The sequence below is a fragment of the Vidua macroura genome, chromosome 10 (assembly GCF_024509145.1).
Source record: "Vidua macroura isolate BioBank_ID:100142 chromosome 10, ASM2450914v1, whole genome shotgun sequence".
Classification (NCBI taxonomy): Eukaryota; Metazoa; Chordata; class Aves; order Passeriformes; family Viduidae; genus Vidua; species Vidua macroura.
This window is the reverse complement of record NC_071580.1, coordinates 12,371,416-12,389,552: the sequence shown is the minus strand read 5'-3', so window position 1 is coordinate 12,389,552 and position 18,137 is coordinate 12,371,416. Positions and strand designations below refer to the sequence as shown.

The 18,137-nt window shown below is 46.6% G+C and overlaps 1 protein-coding gene across 2 annotated transcripts; it reads left to right on the top strand.

The window, feature by feature from the left end:
- Window positions 1-4,954: 4,954 nt before the first annotated feature.
- On the top strand, window positions 4,955-17,267 carry LSG1 (large 60S subunit nuclear export GTPase 1). 2 transcript variants are annotated; one of them, XM_053986632.1, is made up of 14 exons: window positions 4,955-5,172; window positions 5,247-5,364; window positions 5,613-5,733; window positions 6,300-6,386; window positions 7,242-7,328; window positions 9,356-9,416; window positions 10,127-10,303; window positions 11,343-11,765; window positions 12,085-12,186; window positions 12,998-13,157; window positions 13,450-13,578; window positions 14,179-14,258; window positions 14,885-15,058; window positions 16,328-17,267. In XM_053986632.1, the coding sequence occupies exons 1-14, from the start codon at window positions 4,966-4,968 to the stop codon at window positions 16,505-16,507; spliced, it is 2,106 nt and encodes a 701-aa protein (XP_053842607.1). In that variant the 5' UTR covers window positions 4,955-4,965; the 3' UTR covers window positions 16,508-17,267. The 2 variants fall into 2 exon arrangements, 1 of the variants encoding a protein (XP_053842607.1); XR_008438689.1 differs by lacking the exons at window positions 12,998-13,157; window positions 14,885-15,058; window positions 16,328-17,267.
- The last annotated feature ends 870 nt before the right edge of the window (window positions 17,268-18,137 follow it).

Sequence of the window (18,137 nt, the reverse complement as noted above, 5' to 3'; positions counted from 1 at the left end):
ATGGGAGAGAGTGAGACCCTGCAGGGAGCAGCCCCACTTCAGGGATGGCTTTTGTGCCCAGCAGCTGGAATTAGAGCTGATGCGGATCTCTGGTTCGGGAGAGTGGTGCGAAAAGGTGCTGGGGAAAGTTGATATGACAAAACCAAAATAATTCATGGGAATGTACTGATTTTGTCAGCATATGAAAACATGTCAGGTTTTCTTCCCTCAGGTAGCAATAGAACTTCTTGTGTCACAGCAGCTGAAGTGACACAGTCAAAGTGAAACACTGCAAACTGGCATTTCAGTATGTTCCAAAACAAATCATTTCAGAGTCTCTGTAACTATGCTACATGTCAAAGTTTTGACTCTTTGTTCCAACCCGGGACAGAGGAAATGCTGAACTGTCAGGTTTTTTCATGTAGCGGAAAGACAGAGCGGCTCCTGAGCCTCACAGGCCATCAGTGGTGGCAGGCAGGGTGCCCTGGTCCCCAGCCCCACCAGCCATCAGCCAGGTCTGGCCAGCAGCAAGTGTGGATAGCCGACTGTTGCCAAGATCAGGGACAGCCTGAGACAAGTTGGCAGGGCAGGGGACAGCATGACCTGCTCAGGGAGAAGAGTCCTTAACAGCCTTTAATGGAAACCACATGCCACCCGTGCTGCCCTCCTGACTCTCTGAAGGGGAGCAGCACCCCATCCTGCAGCGGGTGTGCCCTGGCAGGGCTCGGGGGCTCGGGGCTGGGAGCACAGGTGATGCCAGGGCCACGTGAACACTGGGGGAGGTCCACGCAGAGGCAGGGCTGGATCCCCTTGGGGCACCAAGGGTAATGCCCGTGCTGCTCAGGGTGCCGAAGACCGGGAGTACCCGTGGAGCAGGGGCTCTGCTGCTCGGCGGGGCCGTGGTGGTGCGGGCACACCTCTGCCGCGGTTGTTTTTCAGTCACCGAGAGCGGCACACCCCGCTTCCTGCGGCCCCGGCGCTTCCTGCACCGGCTGCTATAATTAGAAGGGCAGCCGGTGTCCAGTGGAGCAGAGCCCTCCCTTGGGTGTCACGGCACCCTCGGGGCGGCTTGCTGGGTGGGCTGGTGCTGGACATCTGTCCTCGTACCATGCTGCCAGTCAAGGGGCACAGAGGCGGTGTTGGGGCAGCATCCTCCGCTCGGTGCTCCATCCTGGGGGCTGCCACCATGGGCCATGTTAAGGGGCAGCAGTGGGCAGCGCAGGTGAGACTTCCCAGGCAGAGCTGACACAATGGGAGCTGGAGAAATCCCATCGGTTTCTCATCCAGTGCTTTGTGCCTTCCAAGAGGCAGACAGTTCTCTCTAATTAACTTGCCCCCACCCTGCCAGGCAAGGAGGTGATTTTATCTTCATAGGGCTGGTGGAAGAAACAGTGTCTAAAAAAAACTCACACGAGGGCCCCAGCGGGGTTGGTGCCGTCTCAGGGCTCAGCCTTGGCCAGCTTCAGAGTTTCCTCAAACCCTGCTTCAGAGTTTCCTTAGCATGCTGCTCTTTCTAAAGAGGAGCAAGACCTTCACCAAGAGATGAACAAGCTCCCACTCTTCCTGCAGTGCCAGTCCGCTTCTGAGTACAGCTGGAAAGAAGGGGGTTCAAGCAGCTGCAGTTGTGCACAGAGCAAAATTGTCTTGGTGTTCTTTCAGGGCTGTTGTGGGGAGGGTTTCTTAATGGGTCTGCTTGTCAGGCTGAGGCTGGCAGTACCACTGAATTGAGCATTGTGAACATGTATAATGAATAGCCATCACATGAATATTTTAGAGACACAGCCCTGAGATCTCCCAGTGCTGCCTTAAAGGAATATGGAGGAAAAATTGTTCAGAAAGAATGATGTTTCCTTTAGGCAAAAACTCACTGTTATCACTGGCTTTTGAAAAAGAGCTGCTGCTGCTAAATAATAATTCTCAGAATATGCATCAAAAACTGGAGCAGTGGTTTGGCTCCAAGGCAGAAGAAGTTGGGAGAGAAGCCCAAGTCAATGATTACAATGTGCTGGAAGGACAGCAGATTTTACTTTGCCTATGCAATGGTTTTGTGAGAATTCCCAAAGCTGTGACCACATTCCAAAGACCCAGCAGTGCTGGGCACTCAGTGCTTTTCAAAGGAGTGGTGAGAAGTTTTGTGATGCACAGGGGTGCTTTCTCTCCCAGGACAACACCTCAGTCCAGCCCATCTCTGTCAAAGAGATGAGTTGTACAAACAAAGCCCAGCAGCAAAAATTGTATTCATTTTGCATGCAGTGGTAGCTACTGCATCATATGGGAATGGGCTGCAAATCAAAGGGTTTATCACACTTGACAGCAGCGTGCCCCTCTCCTCCAAGCTCTCCTTGCCTGGCTGTGCTCTTGGCACCCACATTCCGGTGCCAAGCTGCCTCTGCACAGCTCTTGTGACAGCATCTGTTCCTCAGTTTCCCTTTTCACTGTGTGAGATTAATCCATGCATAAATGTCTTCTAGGAGCAGCAGGCTGTCATGTTCAGATAAGACCAGCAGCAGCCTGTCTTGCTCAGGTAGGCACAGCAGAGCAATGGGAGAGGGATGGGAAACATGGCAATTAGAAATATACAATTACTACTCTAGCTCTGGTGGTTTTGTCACTTGGATGACCCAGTCTGTATCTCCTTCAGCACTGCTCTGCTCAAAGTCATCTTCACAGTGCTGCTGGCATCATCAGAAAGAAATTGTTCCTTAGTGTTTATGAAGTGCCCAGAAATGTATCTGTTGCAACAATGAGGGCAATTTGGGCATTGCTTAAGTAGGTCCCACAAAGGTGGTAGAAAATACCTGCAGTTAAATGTCCCCTGAAGCTCTTCAGTCTAGAAATTGGGAAAGGTAGGGGGGGCGGAAGGGCAAAGTGTGGGAAAAACATCCCAATCTAAATGCAGAGATCTTTGTTCTTCAGGTTACCCTCGAACCTCCCTGCCCAGGATGGGTTGCAGGTGGCAGAGCAAGCCTCCTTTTCCCACTGCACCAGCCCTTCTGCCTGTCCTTGAGTGTCTGTTTCCAGTTCATGCAACTGAGCACAGCTGCAAGTGTCCCATGGAGGTCCATTGAGCTCTGCACTCTGTACTGACAGTCTCCAGACCCCGGTGGTGCTGAGGCTGTGCTGCCAGGGCTGTGCCAATGGGATTATTAGAGCATTTTGCCTGTGGTTGGGCAGCCTGGGAATGGCCCTGCACGTGCCTCAGCTGTGGGGTTAGAAGTGCTGCCAGACCCGAGGCGTGGGGATCAGCCAGGCTGGCTGGCTGCTCTGGCTGGTGATTATGCATTGTAGAGGGAAGGTAACTTTTAACTGGAGTACAAAAGAAAGACAATAATGAGCACTTATATTACTGCTTCAGTGCCCACATAAAGACTTGAGATGGTTTTATTAAAGATTACTTGATTAGAAATTATTTTACTAAATGTCTGCCTGCTGTCTGCAGCCCACCAGCCTTCCATTGAAGCACCTCACCTAAATGAAAAGGCGACTGCTGAGTCCCCTTTCATTTCTCCTATTTGCCTTTAGGAAGTAAAGGAGGGGCCAGACCAGGCTGGTGGTGGCGGCAGAGCCTGGGATGAGCATGGCAAAGGATCAGACGTCCTTGGGAAATTTATGCCATGCAGTTACTGGCTTTGAAAAGAAGAAGAAAAGAAAAGCTGTGTCTTCCTAATGGGCATTTATCATAGAGCAAGAGAAAAGAAAAAAGAAAGACAAGAGAAGAGAAGAGAGAAAAGACCACTCCTGCCCAGGGGGTTGTGCATGCTGCCATGCAGTTGGTGGCCAGCTCCTGAAGTTAAGCTTTGTCTGCCTCTGTTTTCCAGGGATTAGACAGGTTATTCTCCAGTTACAACTGATACACACTACAGAGTTGTAGTGAAAACTGTCTGGCTTTAACCCAACACCCATAAAGGAGAAATGCTTCATAAATCAGTTCAGTGAGCAAGTACAGGTCAAGTTGTTTATTAATTTAACCTGCTCTCCCATCTTGACCCGGACCAGTCACAACGGCTGGTGCTGAAATCCTTTCAGTGGTTCCCTGGCTGGTCATGCAATGTCCTCCATCTGGCAAAGATGCCCAGACTCTGGCTAGATTTTGCCAGCAACCTCATAGTGTGCCTCTCACAGCTGCATCCAGGATCGCACTTTGCCACCATCATTCCTTGCGTGCACTGTTTGCTGTATGGGGATGGTGGCCACTAGGGAAGGGGAACCTGCACTGGCCTGGCTGTGTTACAGGGCACAGGGTCAACCTTGGCCACAGGAGCTGGTGGCTTTCCCCAGAGGGAGAACAAAGGCCTGCCCCCATGGCTGGCTGCCGCACAGGGGTTTGCACGATGTGGTTTAATAGAATCTGCACCAGGCTGAATCAGCAAGAGAAACTGCCCCCAGTGCCACCGGCACTGCCACAGGCTGGGCTGGGGCTGGCAGCCCTGCGTGCCACCCCACTGCCAGGGCCTCCAGCTGCAGCACAGACCCTGGGGTGGGAGTGAACCGTGCCCCCAGGCTCATTACATGGGGCTGGTGGCTGCTATGGGAGGGAAGGGGTTAGAGCTGAGCCTGTGGAGGGGACACACAGAGAGATGTGTGTCCATACTGAGCACTATAGGGAGGGAGGGATGGATGGATGGATGGATGGATGGATGGATGGATGGATGGATGGATGGATGGATGGATGGATGGATGGATGGATGGATGGATGGATGGATGGATGATCACAGAACCAATTGGATTGGAAAAGACCTCTGATATAGAGTCCAACACCATATCAATTAGACCATGGCACTAAGTGCCACATTCTTAAATGTCCCTCCAGGGACGGTGACTCCGCCAACTCCCTGCGCAGTCCGCTCCAACGTCTGATCACCCTTTCAGTTAAGAAATTCTCAGTGTCCCACCTAAACCTCCCCTTGTGCGGGTTCGAGCTGTGTCCTATCGTCACGCCTGGCTGGCGAGGGCCGGTGCCGGTGCGGTGGCGCCGCCTGGTGGCAGATGCCGGGGCGCGGCGGAGGCGCCGGGCGGCGGAAGGGGCCGGGCGGCGGAAGGGGCGGTGGCAGCGGGCGGTGGAACGCGGCGGTCGGGCCGCCCCTTCCGTCGGCGGTGCGGCGGCGGCGGCACATGGGCAAGAAGCGGAGCGATGGGCTCGGGCGCTGCCTGCAGCGGCAGCGCGGGCTGGAGCGGCGCGGCGCCTCCTCATGGGTAAACCGGGGGGCCGGGGGGGCGGGGAGAGAGGTCGGGGCGGCCCGGGCTGACGTGGTGTCCTGTCCCGGCAGCTTCACGCCAGCGAGGTGGTCGCCGAGCGCGGCCCGGAGCTGCGGTCGGCGCCCGAGCAGAGCCCGCTGGAGGAGTTCCTGGCCACGGCCGAGCTGGCCGGCACCCGCTTCGTGGCCGGTGAGCAGCTGGGACGGGCCTGGGGCTGCGGCTGGGCTGGGGGCCGAGGAGGGGATCCCGGGGCTGGGCGACACCGGTTCTGGGATGAGTGAGTGCAAATGGGAGCTGGCAGTGGGTCTGGCCGGGCGGGAATTGGGGGCAGCTTGTCGGGCCCTGAGCCAGGGCTGGGTCAGCAGGAACACAGGATGGGGTGGCAGGGGTAGCAGCGCTGGGCACGGGTGGCTTTGGATGACTGTCTCTCCTTTCAGAGCGTCTGAATGCCCAGATCGTGTCTGCCCAGAGCTGCACGGGCCTGCTCACAGCAGAGGAGGCCCAGCGCGTTCGGCAGCTGCACCAGGAGAATCAGGAGCTCCTGCGCATCCCACGGAGGTGAGTTCTGCAGGGCTGCCTGGATGCCCCTTGGCTGACTGGGGCTCCATGGCTGATCCCTCCGTGGCTGCAAGCCTGAGGACAGCCCTCAGCTTGGCAATACCTTCCTTTTGGGGAAGCCACCAACTAACCTACATGAGCAGGCTGTAACCCACAGCACAGGTGCCTGTCTCCCATGTGAGTGCTGCCAGTGCCAGCCTCTCTGGCCTGATGGTGTGGGTTTCTTGCCCAAAGCTTGGCACTGCTGCAGCAGGTGCATCCAGGCTGCCCGGTAAGACTTTTCAGAGCTCTGTGAATGGTCAACAGAGAGATTAATCCCCATCTTAAGGACCCTACAAAACTTAGGAAAACAGCTTTGTGGTATATGATATACATGCTCCCTGCTAATGGAGTTTGGAAGGAACAAGGGAAAAAGTGTACTTAAAACTGCTGAAAATAGATGCATGCACATCTGGACTGTTACTTCAGCATAACTGAATGTATGGTGTTTATGTTCTTGTTTACTGAAGTAATGTAGCTGGACTGACTGCTATTTCTGACCACTCCAAAATATGCTTGTTATATAGGCCACACTGGGATAGAACAACCAGTGCAGAGGACTTGAAGCAAGCAGAGAGAGAGAGCTTTCTCGAGTGGAGGCGACAGCTTGCCCAGTGAGTATGCTGCTTGTGGCTGGGTAAGTAGCTGGTGGCATTTAGTGACACAGGAAGCAGTGGGTTGTACTTATCCTGGTTGGACAATAAAACTAACGTCTACTCGGTAGCTCTCTGTACTCGTCCTGGAAGGCTGGACATCCCAGCCACAAGCATGTCTTTGTGGTCAGCTCTGCAAAGCTGTCTTGTATGTGCATGTTCTTTTAAAATAATTCAGGATGGCATGTGATGTTCTTCATTCGCCTGTGAAGTAGAGGGTTACTGGATGTGTCTTTTAAGAGCAAGAGCGCTGCTCTGACTGGAAGGCAGCGCTGCCAGCCTGCTGCATCCAGCAGCTCGTGCTGGTCTGGTGCTGCATCCGCTGCCTTGGAGAGTTGGGTGGTATCTGCTCACACCCTGTAAACCCATGCTTACCCTGAGTAAAGTTGTTCAGGTGGTGGTAACACCAAGTTAAAAGTTGTATAGAGGTATTTCAGGTACCATCCCCAAATTTCGTTATTTTTTCCAAGTGGTACTCAATTAGGAGAAAACTACTGGCACTTGGGATAACTTCTCTCATTTGTTATCATGGCTCTCAAATTTCACAGGCAGAGTCTTGATGAGTTCTTGTTCTTTCCAGCTTTTACCACTTATGCATTGACAAGATCAGAAGCCATTGTGTCACCAGTGCCACTGACAGCAGTGTACCTGAGGACTTGATCTGTTTGAAAAAACATTAGAAATAGTACTTCTGTATGAGTTTGGTTTGATTACTCTCTGCAAAACTAAGGCCTTCTGGATCTAGGGAAGAACTGGTAGTGAGCTTACAGCCTGCCATGGACCAAATGTGACATTGTTTTTTCTGTTTTGCCTTAGCCTCGAGGAAGAGAAAAAGTTAATTTTAACCCCATTTGAAAGAAACTTGGAATTTTGGCGTCAGCTTTGGAGAGTCATTGAAAGAAGGTAAAGTATTTTGCTATCCACTTTTTAAAAAGCGATGTTGAATGTATTTTCAGGAATTGCAGCTTTTGAGACAAGTTTCAAGTGTCTCAGCACAGGAAAAATTATTAAGTTAGTAATGTTTTATTATCAGCACTGCAGTGATTTTGTTTTTTTGGTGCCTGCTAGCTCTCAACAGTGTGATGTGCAGTGGTTCACTGTGAGTCTCTTGGCCTTCCCCAGTAACTCTGTGTTGGAGGCCTCCTTTGAGAAAGTGCCTTTGAGGTCTCTTGCCAGGATTAACCTCTTCCCCTCCTTCCCAACTAAACTGCAGCAGCTGATGTTCAGGAGCAGGAGGCAAGGAGTAAGTAATGTTGGGAAAGAAGGAACCCCTTGTCTCTTTGCTGCACAGAGAAGTTGCAGCAGTGCACAGAAGAAAGGGCTGTCATACCATAGGAACAGCTTTGTTTGCTCTGCTGAGCTGTAATACAATAAGAGTGCTATCTGCTACTTTAATCTAACTGGGGCATTTAATTTCAATAGTAATTAGGTTTAAGATCATCTCATCTCACTTTCCTAAAATTGAAAAATACTTCACCAGTGAGGTCATGGTGAGCTGGTCCTTTCACAGAAGGGGCTTTGTGCTGAGTGCTGCTGGGCCTTTGGCTGGGAGAGTGCTGGTCAGGAGAATCCATTGTAGGGAATCATGATGTGCACTGTGAGTGTGCAGGGTGCTTTGAGGTGACTGGAATGTGTCATTAATGCCTTTCTGCTCCTGTTGAAGCTTTTTATTTCATGTAGAGTGAGGATGCTGTCTCAGAAGTGAATGGAAAAGTCACTCAGTCCTTTAACCTTTCCAAAAAATTTGATCTGTTATCAGCCTTTTCCATATATTTGCTTCAAACTAGTTCCCAGCAGCGTGGTTCAGTAACTTCTCTGTATCCCATCCCAGTATGATGGTGTCAGCTTTCCCTCATATTGATCTTTGAATGTCTGTAACTGTACAGTTCTCTTTGTACCCATGGGGCTTATTAAATTATTCCCTTGGGAGGATTATTGATTTTTTTTTTTTTAAATACATAACAAACTGCCTAGTGAGGCTTGAAATTCTTCCATTCGACCTGTGGTGTTATGAAGTTGTCCTGACTTAATAGAAATCCCTGTCAAACAAATAGAATTAGCATGTGATAATACATGGCATTTAAATTACTTGCCTGGAGAAGTTCTAGTGGAAGAGGCTGTAGTTAAATTTTCCCCTCCTTTTGACAAAAGAAGCATAATGCCTTTGGGATCTGAAGACATTGCATTTAATTACTGTGTGAAACTAACGAGTCCTGCTCGTGTATGTGGTGGCAACCTGGTCTCTGGGTTTGGAAGGTGTTTCCTAGAAGCATGTTGCAAGGCCTTGCTTGCATGGGGGAGCAACATATTTTACTGAAGTCTAAGGTTATTTTTTCATTGTTTTATGCTTTTTGTGACAAAAAGAGCACAGAGGAACTTTTGAAAATACCCAGTATCAAATACTTAGAATCTGCATGTCATTTGTGGGAGGCTTTGTACATCTTGTTCCATGCAAGGAGGACAACAATGTTCCAAAATATCTCGCTGTGTAGGAAACCCACCTCTTTTCTCTCCGTAACCACCTGCCACAGTTGAGGATGAGAATAGACAGAAACAAAGTTTGTTATCACAGTTTTTAGTACCATTTTAAAAGATGGAGTACCACTACTGTGGTTCTTGCCTGCTGAGCATTTCTGAAGGGTAGATGGGTTGGCAAAACTGGCATGTTTTCTTCCCCCTTACTGGCTGTACAGTTGTGCAGGAGAATGAGCCAAGTGAGGAGGAAACACTGTATGGCAGTAGTGGCTTGTGTTGGGCAGGTGGGCTGCTGAGATGCTCTGTTGTTCAGTAAAGGTATTTAGTGGGATAATACAGTTGAAACCATTAAAATTCCAAGGAAAACCTAAAAGTGAATAATTACCGTGTCTTACTGCTTTCTTTGAGACAAGGTAAGAAGGAGTACTTTATGGGGCTTCCCTTTACTTTTGCAGTGATATTGTAGTCCAGATAGTAGATGCCAGAAACCCCCTCCTGTTTAGGTGTCAAGACCTGGTAAGTAAACCACTTTCTTGAATGTTGTCTTCATTTTACGTCTTAATGTTTATGTGATACGTTTTTTGCTCAATGCATTCAGCCACCTTAAAGCTGTTTTGCTGTTGTGCCTGAGTGGATATCTTATTAATTGATGCAAGTATTCTGGCATCAATAATGAAATTATTGTTCTTTGTCTTTTGGTATTTCACACAGAATATTGTGTGTGAGTCTCTTCTCCAGATGTTACATTGCAGATATATTATTTTATTCTTCATTACCCATTAGAAGCGTATTCACATAAAGGAATTGTCTTACGTAAAAGCGTAGTGGAATAAAAGTGGGTTGGGATTACAAAGGATCAAAAATTATTGAAGTGACAAGTTTGTAATGGTAGGCTATAGAACACTGCATCAGGGGGACATGAAATTGCTCAAATAGTTATCTTAGGAGCTCCTGCTGCAGGATGCTGATTAATATCTTGTCACAGCTCTAAGCAGACAAGGTGTTTGCACACATGTCCAGCAACAAGCTGTGTTGTGGTAGTTGCATGCTCCAGTCTGTTCTTGTAGCTGTCTGCTTAACAGCACTTTCACCAACCTAGGGATGGTAAGCTTGGCTACGCTCCTGTGGAGCTGCATGGACTAATTTCTCTTGCTGCTCTTGTATTGTCTTGGGGTGGAAGGAATTGAAACCAGAGTACAAACTGATCCTTCTCTTCTTTTCTTTAGGAAAGTTATGTTAAGGAAGTCAGTAATGACAAGGAGAACATGATCCTGATCAACAAAGCAGATTTGCTGAGTGAGGAGCAACGTGCTGCTTGGGCACAGTTCTTTGAGAACGAGGGTGTCAAGGTGGTGTTCTGGTCAGCTTTGGCAGAGTGTGAACGGCTGTGCAGAGAATCAAAGGTACTGCAGGTGACCAGTTCAAACTAGGTCTGTGCTGGCTGCAGCTGGTAATTGCTTTGCAGCTATCCTTGTGATATACCTGAGCACAAAAGGATTATTTTAAAGACCTGTGCAGCTGTAAAACAGCATTTGAAGGCTCAATTCAGAGACAAAAATGAGGAGAGTAAAATTGAACAAAATGCAGAAGACAGACTAGCCCTTGTAGACCTGCTTGCAAACTCTTTAACTCATTGAAAGAATTGGAAACCTTTCCAAGATGCGAGGGATGGGGTTATCTGTACAGAGGTTTTTTTCTTTCCCAGGGAGGGGAGGTGTTTCTTGGAGAATTTAAGTACCTGAAAGCCATTTACCCAGTGGAACAAACTGAGCTGCTGCCCCAAATTACATGTTATCAATAGGTGCTGCTTTCTTCTGTTATGGCCATTCAGCTGTGGAATATCCCATATATCCTTCCAAAAATACCAACTCTGTTCATCTGGTTTACAGTCCTTAAAATCTTTCTGCAGACTGGTTTAAAAGCAAGACTGAAGGTGTTAGTTCTCTTCTCTTTTTTGGGAAGAGAGGTCAAAATACTATTGTTGTGAAAATGTCTTCTTTTTTGAATGTAAACTCTTTGCAGGGAAGAAATGTAGAGTTGACTGAAAACAAAACAGCTTGAAATTATTTAAATGAAATACTTAGACACGAAACAAAATGGCTTTGTGTTCTGAACATTTTGAAAAAAACAACTTTCATTCCTTTTACTCTGAACACTTAATAATTTAAAATAACTAGTGTGGGTGTGCACACTTTCATTCTGGAGAGGAACTTCTTAATGACATCACAGAGGAGCTGTGAGCAGTTCCTCTTGGAATACTTTTGTCATTCTCCTGAATTGGGCTAGTTTTTCCTACATCTTGCTGAAGACCTCTAAAACACCCCAATGTGATGTAAACACTGAGTTGTCAGCCCTTGGGATCTGGCTGATGACAGCTCACTGAGCCAGCAGCAAGGCTTGGGGATGTCTTTGCATTTCAGCTCTGAACTGCTGTTTCCACAGGAGCTGGGCACTGAGGGGGGAGCGGAGCACCCGAGCAGTTCTGAGGATGAAGGCTCCAGTCAGGAAGATGACAACACAGCACAAGGTAGTGCAGAAGGAGTGTCCACAGGCAGCACTTGGCAAAGTGCAAACCAGGTTCTGGTGAGTGATAACAGCAGTGATGAATATGAAGACTGTGAAGATAATGAAGAGGAGGACTGGCAAACCTGTTCTGAAGATGAAGCTGGTGACAACATAAATGCTGTTGGTCCGGGGAGGCTGGAAAGCAGGACTGATGGTGCTGTAGTGCAGCACAGAGTGCGGGAGCGGAACAGGAACATCAGGAACTTCAGCCATCTGGTACAGAGAAATGAGCTGCTGGAGATATTCAAAACTATGCACAATGGACCAAGGGTGAAGGATGGGGAAGTAAATGTTGGGCTGGTGAGTTGGACTTTGTGCTTAAATGGAACTTACTTAATCTAAATTCCAATTCCACATGCCCTCCGTGGGAAAAATTCATCCTGTAGTCTGGCTTCCTATAAGGGTATAAAAACTAGCAAGCACAAACCACTGTGGATTTTGTGCAAAGATTAATACTGAAGTTCCTAGAGCTCAGTGTGCCCCTTTGCTTGCCCTAGTGTGTTTTTTGTTGGTTTTTTTTTTTTTTTTTTTTTTTAACATTTTATTAAAGAACTTTTGTGTCAGGGCTGTCAGTCTTTTGGCATCACCCTGCCTAATAACATTTCACTTTGTCATCTAGGTGGGTTACCCTAATGTTGGCAAAAGTTCAACCATCAACACAATCCTTGGAAATAAGAAGGTGTCAGTGTCTGCTACACCAGGCCGTACAAAACACTTCCAGGTATTGCTAACAAATAACATCAGTCTTTTTATAATTTCTTGTTCCCCAGTGGAAGAGAGCTTCATTATGACCTAGTTGCACCACATGCACTCACTGAGAACTCTGCCAGCCTGAACTGTGGCCAGCAGAGTAGGTTGGAGAGGGGTGGTCTTCATGTATGTAATTTTGGAACTTTAATTCTTGCTTCTAAACTTGTGCTTGCTTTTGAGTCACTCATGAGAGCTGCTGTGCAATGGGGCGTGTTTTCCATCTCCTGATTTTATTTAGTTACTTTGTCCCTTTTTTTCCGACACCAGTTATGAGAAGAGAAGCTTTTTAAAGTGAGTTTTCCTCCAAGTAGCTTAAGGTCAAGGCTTCAAACTATCCTTATCAACATCATTGCTGGGAATAAATGTAGTTTTGCTGATATTTTCATATTGATCAAGCTTTGATTTTGAGATAGCAGCTCCAGTGCTATAGTGTGGGACCATTGTGGGATTTGTACTTTTCAAACTCCTAGCTGTTTCAGAAGGTCCAACGCACTTAAAGGTTTCTGGAGTGCTTTCTCCTCTCCCATCAGACTGGAGAGCTGAAGATCTTGCTGCCCCCATCAGGACACCTTATTTAGGAACTTTGAAAAATGTTGCTGTCTTCTACATCTGATCTCCTTAATTCATTGACTGGGACCAGCAGGGCAGGTGTCTGTTTTAGTAGCATTTCTGCTTATTGTCATTTGCATCCATGTTTCATATATGCATTTGATTTTTGGTTTTTTTTTTCCTTTTTCCTCCTTCACTTGCCATAGTGAACTAATGGGTTATTTATCATGTAGACCCTGTATGTGGAGCCTGGCCTGTGCCTTTGTGATTGCCCTGGTCTGGTGATGCCATCTTTCGTCTCTACCAAGGCAGAAATGATTTGTTCTGGAATTCTGCCTATAGATCAGATGAGGGACCATGTTCCACCTGTTTCTCTAATATCCTTTGCATGGGGTTTGTGAGAGTGCATGCAAGGGTTGGATCTGGAGTATGCCAAGTAGCATGTTCCAGCCCTGCTAGCAGCACACGTGCTCATGCTTTGAGGGAGGTGGGACATACTGGATAACACAGTCCTGCTGTGTTGGTCTTTTCCTGTCTCGTTTCAACTTAGTTGTGTTGTCAGACTTGTGTTATTTTTCTGGTTTGCAACAAAATCCAAAAGTCATCCTTTTGTGTCTGCTCTTAGAGTGACAAGGGCAAGATTACTTGTGTAGCTGTAAATCACAAAAGTGGTTTCCTTCACTAGCTTATGTTTGCCAGCATATCCCACGAAACATTTTGGAAGCAACCTATGGAATAAATATCATAAGGCCAAGGGAAGATGAGGACCCAGATCGAAAGCCAACAGCTGAAGAGCTGCTAACAGCATATGGCTGTGAGTGATGATCCTTTTAAAACTTGTTACCTTTACTGTGTGCATGGTCCTGAACATGGCCTTAGGATAACATTGTAAAGTTAGGCCCAGCTTGGATTTGTTGTACATTGGACCTCTTTGATAGGACTTGCCCTCCTCTCAGGAATGGTCTTTGTTAATGCTCATCTCCTGTGTGGGTTGGAGTGGTGCTTTGCCAGACTCATCTGACAGATGTAGTGATAGTGTGGAAGATATTGGTGAAATGCTCTGCCAGTCTATAGTGTGGTGCTCTTATCCTTTCAGATACCTCCCAACCATCTGTGTCTGAATTAGACTTTGAAGAATGCAGTGAATTCTCATTCTCTGCCTTTAAAACAAAAATAAAACCCTAGCAGTCTACTGGTAGCAGGGAGATGTCAGCTCTTATAATTTCTTTCATGTCAGGATGCTTCTGCAGTACCTTTACAGTTACCGAAGTTCTTCCCTTTTTTTCCCCAAGAGAAGCCTCTTTCTAAGGGAGTATTTTTGAGAAAGAATACAAATGGGTGGTTAGGCAGCAGAGGTGAACATATTAACATTCTCTGATACTTACAAAGAATATACTTTGGATTTCTCTTCCAGATATGAGGGGCTTTATGACAGCTCATGGACAGCCAGACCAGCCGAGATCAGCTCGATATGTGTTAAAAGATTATGTCAGTGTAAGTGCTTCATACATCTGGGTTTTCTTCTCTTCTCAGAGGTGAATTAAAGGTTGCACTGGAGTACAATAAAGTCAATTCTATTTCTCTGGATAAAATCACCATGTATAAAAAGATTCTTGAAATTGGGCTGCTTTTACGTTTTAAAAGAATAAATTGGATTTCTCAAGCTGCCTTATCTTAGAAAGGTGATTGCTTAAAATACAGTACCAGCGAAATAAATAATCATATCTACAAAACAGCTAGCAGATACTCAAGAAATGAACCCACAGTGTACAGCTGGACCAATATTTGGCACTAAGGACTGTTGCTCTGAGTGTTGTAAAACTGCATGCTTCTTTAGCACCTCTCAGTAACTTATTGTTGATAATTTCTTAATAGGATCCTCTGGTGCTCCTGAGAGTTTTGCTCTGTAGTGTTTGCAGCTGCAAATGGTGCTTTGATGTACAGGTGGAAACAGTACTTTAACCTAGGAGTCAAGCCAGTTGTTGCCTGGGAAAAGAAATAAAGTGTACTGATAGTCTGCCAGTGTAAGCCCCTAAACTTCAGGCCCTTCTTAGGGCTGGAGTTGTTTTCTTTCCTCTCAGAGTTTCTTTTGTAATAACTGAGTCCCATTGCTTTGACAGGGGAAGCTGTTATATTGCCACCCACCTCCTGGTATTGACCCAAATGATTTTCAGCACCAACATCAAAGATGCCCTGACAGTATAACTGTGCAGGCCACTGGACAGGTGAAGCCTGAGAAAAATACCAAAGCAAAACAAATTGAAAATGTGGTGGACAAAACTTTTTTCCATCAGGTAAATTCTGAAAAAGGTTTGTTCTAGGAATTTTTGCTGCAGCACTCATCTGTAGTTAGTGGGGGAAAGCTGGGTTGAGTTAATGGTGTTTAATGCTGTGGGATCTGCATGTAATTTCTACCCAAGAGCTCTCTGTTCTTTTTATTATCTCCTAAATCACTGGGAATGTACTAGGTGACAGAAAGATTGCTAATGAGGTGTGCACAGATGATTTTTCAGAGGTCAGCAGGGTGACCCTTGCCATTAGGAATCAGATATCAATCTTGAGCAAACAGGAGTGTGACTGGGAAGAAAGACAAGGAGGAATAACTTGGCAACTGACCCAGAACATGGTTTTGAACTAACAGGTCCTTCAAACTGGCATTCCTTTCCTGAGCTGATGTATTTAGAGGATGTGATAAGCTTTTTTAACACAATTGATTTAGTACTACCTTGAGGTTTTGACTCGGAACCTGAAATCAGATAAAAAGAATACAAACTGATTTAAAATCTGGTCAAGAAATCTCAAAATTAAGTGGAAAATGGAATTTTTTCTTAACCTGTATGATTCTTGTTAGATCCCACAGGCATCTGTTTTGCCTCTACACTATTGAAAAAGTGTATTAATGACTCATAGTGAAATATGAAATCCATAACTGACCAGATCTGCATACCTGACAAGGATTAGAACAGGTTTTTAGCCATGAACAGGATAGGTCATAGATAGCATGTTCCATTCTGTGTGGTTAGCTGGATGTGAACACCATTTGTTTAGCACAGCTCAGATAATCATGCATTTTAAAAACAGGAACTCAGGCTCTTTAAGAAAAAAAAGTGAGCTATTTCAGAAAACTGTGACCTGAAAAGAATTTTTGGGATTACCAGACTGTTGCTCTGTCTGCCCAAAGCGCTGGCACAAGCTGCAAGCCCCATCAGTGCTGCCCACGCTCCAGACTTGAGCAACTTATTTTGGTCTGTGGCTTTCCTGGGCGCCAGATTTATTTGTGAAGACAATTTGTTGTGCACAGAGCAGAGGCTGTGAGGATCCATCCTGGTGCTGGAGCTGATACTGGCTGGGACACGGTGTCACGTCAGTGGCAGACACTGGGGACCCGGCACAGCTTGGCAGAACTGGAGCTGCTGGCAGGCTTTGGCTCCTGCCGTGACCTTCCTGCAGCTCTGGAGCAGGGGCTGAGCGGGCCCTGCTGGGTTTGAGCTTGCCTGTGTCTGGTTTTACTGACAAACTGCAGTGACTGAGTATCTTCTCCTTGGTTGTGTCTCCTTTTCCAGGAGAACGTTCGTGCCCTGATGAAAGGGGTCCGGGCTGCCATGGGCTACCGGCCTGGGAGCGGCCTCGTGCCTGTGACTGCATCCAATCCTGCCAATGTGGTAGGAAAGCCCTGGAAAAAACATGGAAACAGGAACAGGAAGGAGAAAATCCGCAGGATCACAAAGCACCTGGAGGCTTAGCTGTGGCACCAGTATCTTGCCTTTTCAGGGCAGGGACTGCACTGTCTCACAGGCTTTAATTGAGGGGAAAAAAACAGATAAGTGGGCATCACTAGCTCACCTGGGAGCTCTCTGCAGTGGATTGGCCTGGCAGGGGATGAGAGTGTGCTCTGGTGGCTGGAGTTCATCCCTTCTGAGAACAAAAGAGACCTGGCTGTTCGTGTTATCTGGAAGCCAGCCCAGACATTTGACTGCTGCTGAAACATCCTTTCAATCGGAGCAGATGGAGCTGTGCAGGAATGTTTTTTCCTTCCATAAAGGATGTATTTTATAGCTGTTGCAATCAAAGCAAGCCCTGTAAAACTGACTAAAATCTTTATAAACAGTTGAATTGCAATGAGTGATGTTTGTTACATTTTGAGACACTATTGCTCTTTTATTTTCTTTTTTTTTTTTTTCCTGGTCTTTAAGGCTTGTTTGTTGATTTGACAAAATGCTTTAGTGTGTTGACAAATGAGGTAGAATGGTCTTTATTGCCCTCTTCCTTCTCTGCTATTCTCAGTCTTATTCTGTAGAATCTGTAACCACTCCCTATTTTCCAGTTTGAGCAGAGCACAGCACACCGTGCAAGGAAAATGTTGCTTTTATATCCTTTACACTGAGCTGGTATCAGTTGTTTTTGTGTGACTTCCCACTGGTATTTTAAAACATTGGCTCCATATGACTGGCTAAATATCTGGTGCTAATTTGTCCTTAAATATACTTGAGATTTTACTTCCTGTATATGTGTCATGTTCTGTCTCATTGCCCTAAGTCAGAGACCTGTCTATTAGCAGATTTTAGCAGAATTGAGGACATGAATATTTGATGCTAAAAAGACTTTATTTACCTGGGTCAGATTAAAGTGAGATTTACTTCTCAGCTGCCCTACTGAGAAAATGTTTGTGCACTTGGTCAGAGCTCTTCATTCCTTGTTCAGCACAGGGAGTAATGATAGGACTGGAAAAGCCCACGAAGAACGAGTCATGCTTTGTTTTTAGGTGGTGGAAGGAATAACACATGATGCTGGTCTCTTGATACTATAAAAAGGGATTGCTGTCTTGTAATTCTGTACTTTCCAGGCTTTAAATGTGGATGGAGAGATGAAAGCAACTGCTGAGCAAAGCCACAGCAAATGTGGGGTGTGCAACCAAGCCAGTTTTGGCTTTGTGACCCTTTGTGTGTGTCCTGTACTGCCAGTTTGCACTGTGTATGCAGAGGGTCCCCTGACAGCAGAGCTCTCACTTCAGCTCCTGCTTACCCTGGAGTGCCTGCTCTCGAGTTCCTAATTACATCACTGGAGGGAAGATAGTTCCCTGCCATCTGTAAAGTTACAAGTGTAATTACAGTGAATTAATATGGTCAATGGTATTTTTAATCAGTGTACCGTAGCAGAAAGTAAATTCTCAGGAGAGACTTTTTAATCTAGTTCTCCTGGAGAAGGTGATCTTTGCCTTTGTTTCCTGAAAAGGTTGTGCCTTAGCCAAATCACTCTGATCTGACTTCTCCACCCTCCTTGCAGGAAAGGTATCTGCTTTAGCCCACTGCAATGCTTTAGGGACTTGATTCCTCAAGATCTTTGTCCTGTTTTGTGTGAAGCTATTACCTGTCA

What these genes read in the sequence shown, in the direction of transcription:
- LSG1 (XM_053986632.1), top strand. Translation starts at nt 4,966, where the DNA reads ATGCCGGGGCGCGGCGGAGGCGCCGGGCGGCGGAAGGGGCCGGGCGGC. An exon ending in TGGAGAGTCATTGAAAGAAG is followed by an intron (nt 7,329 to 9,355) that starts GTAAAGTATTTT and finishes TTACTTTTGCAG; the next exon opens with TGATATTGTAGTCCAGATAG. An exon ending in GGGAAGTAAATGTTGGGCTG is followed by an intron (nt 11,766 to 12,084) that starts GTGAGTTGGACT and finishes TTTGTCATCTAG; the next exon opens with GTGGGTTACCCTAATGTTGG.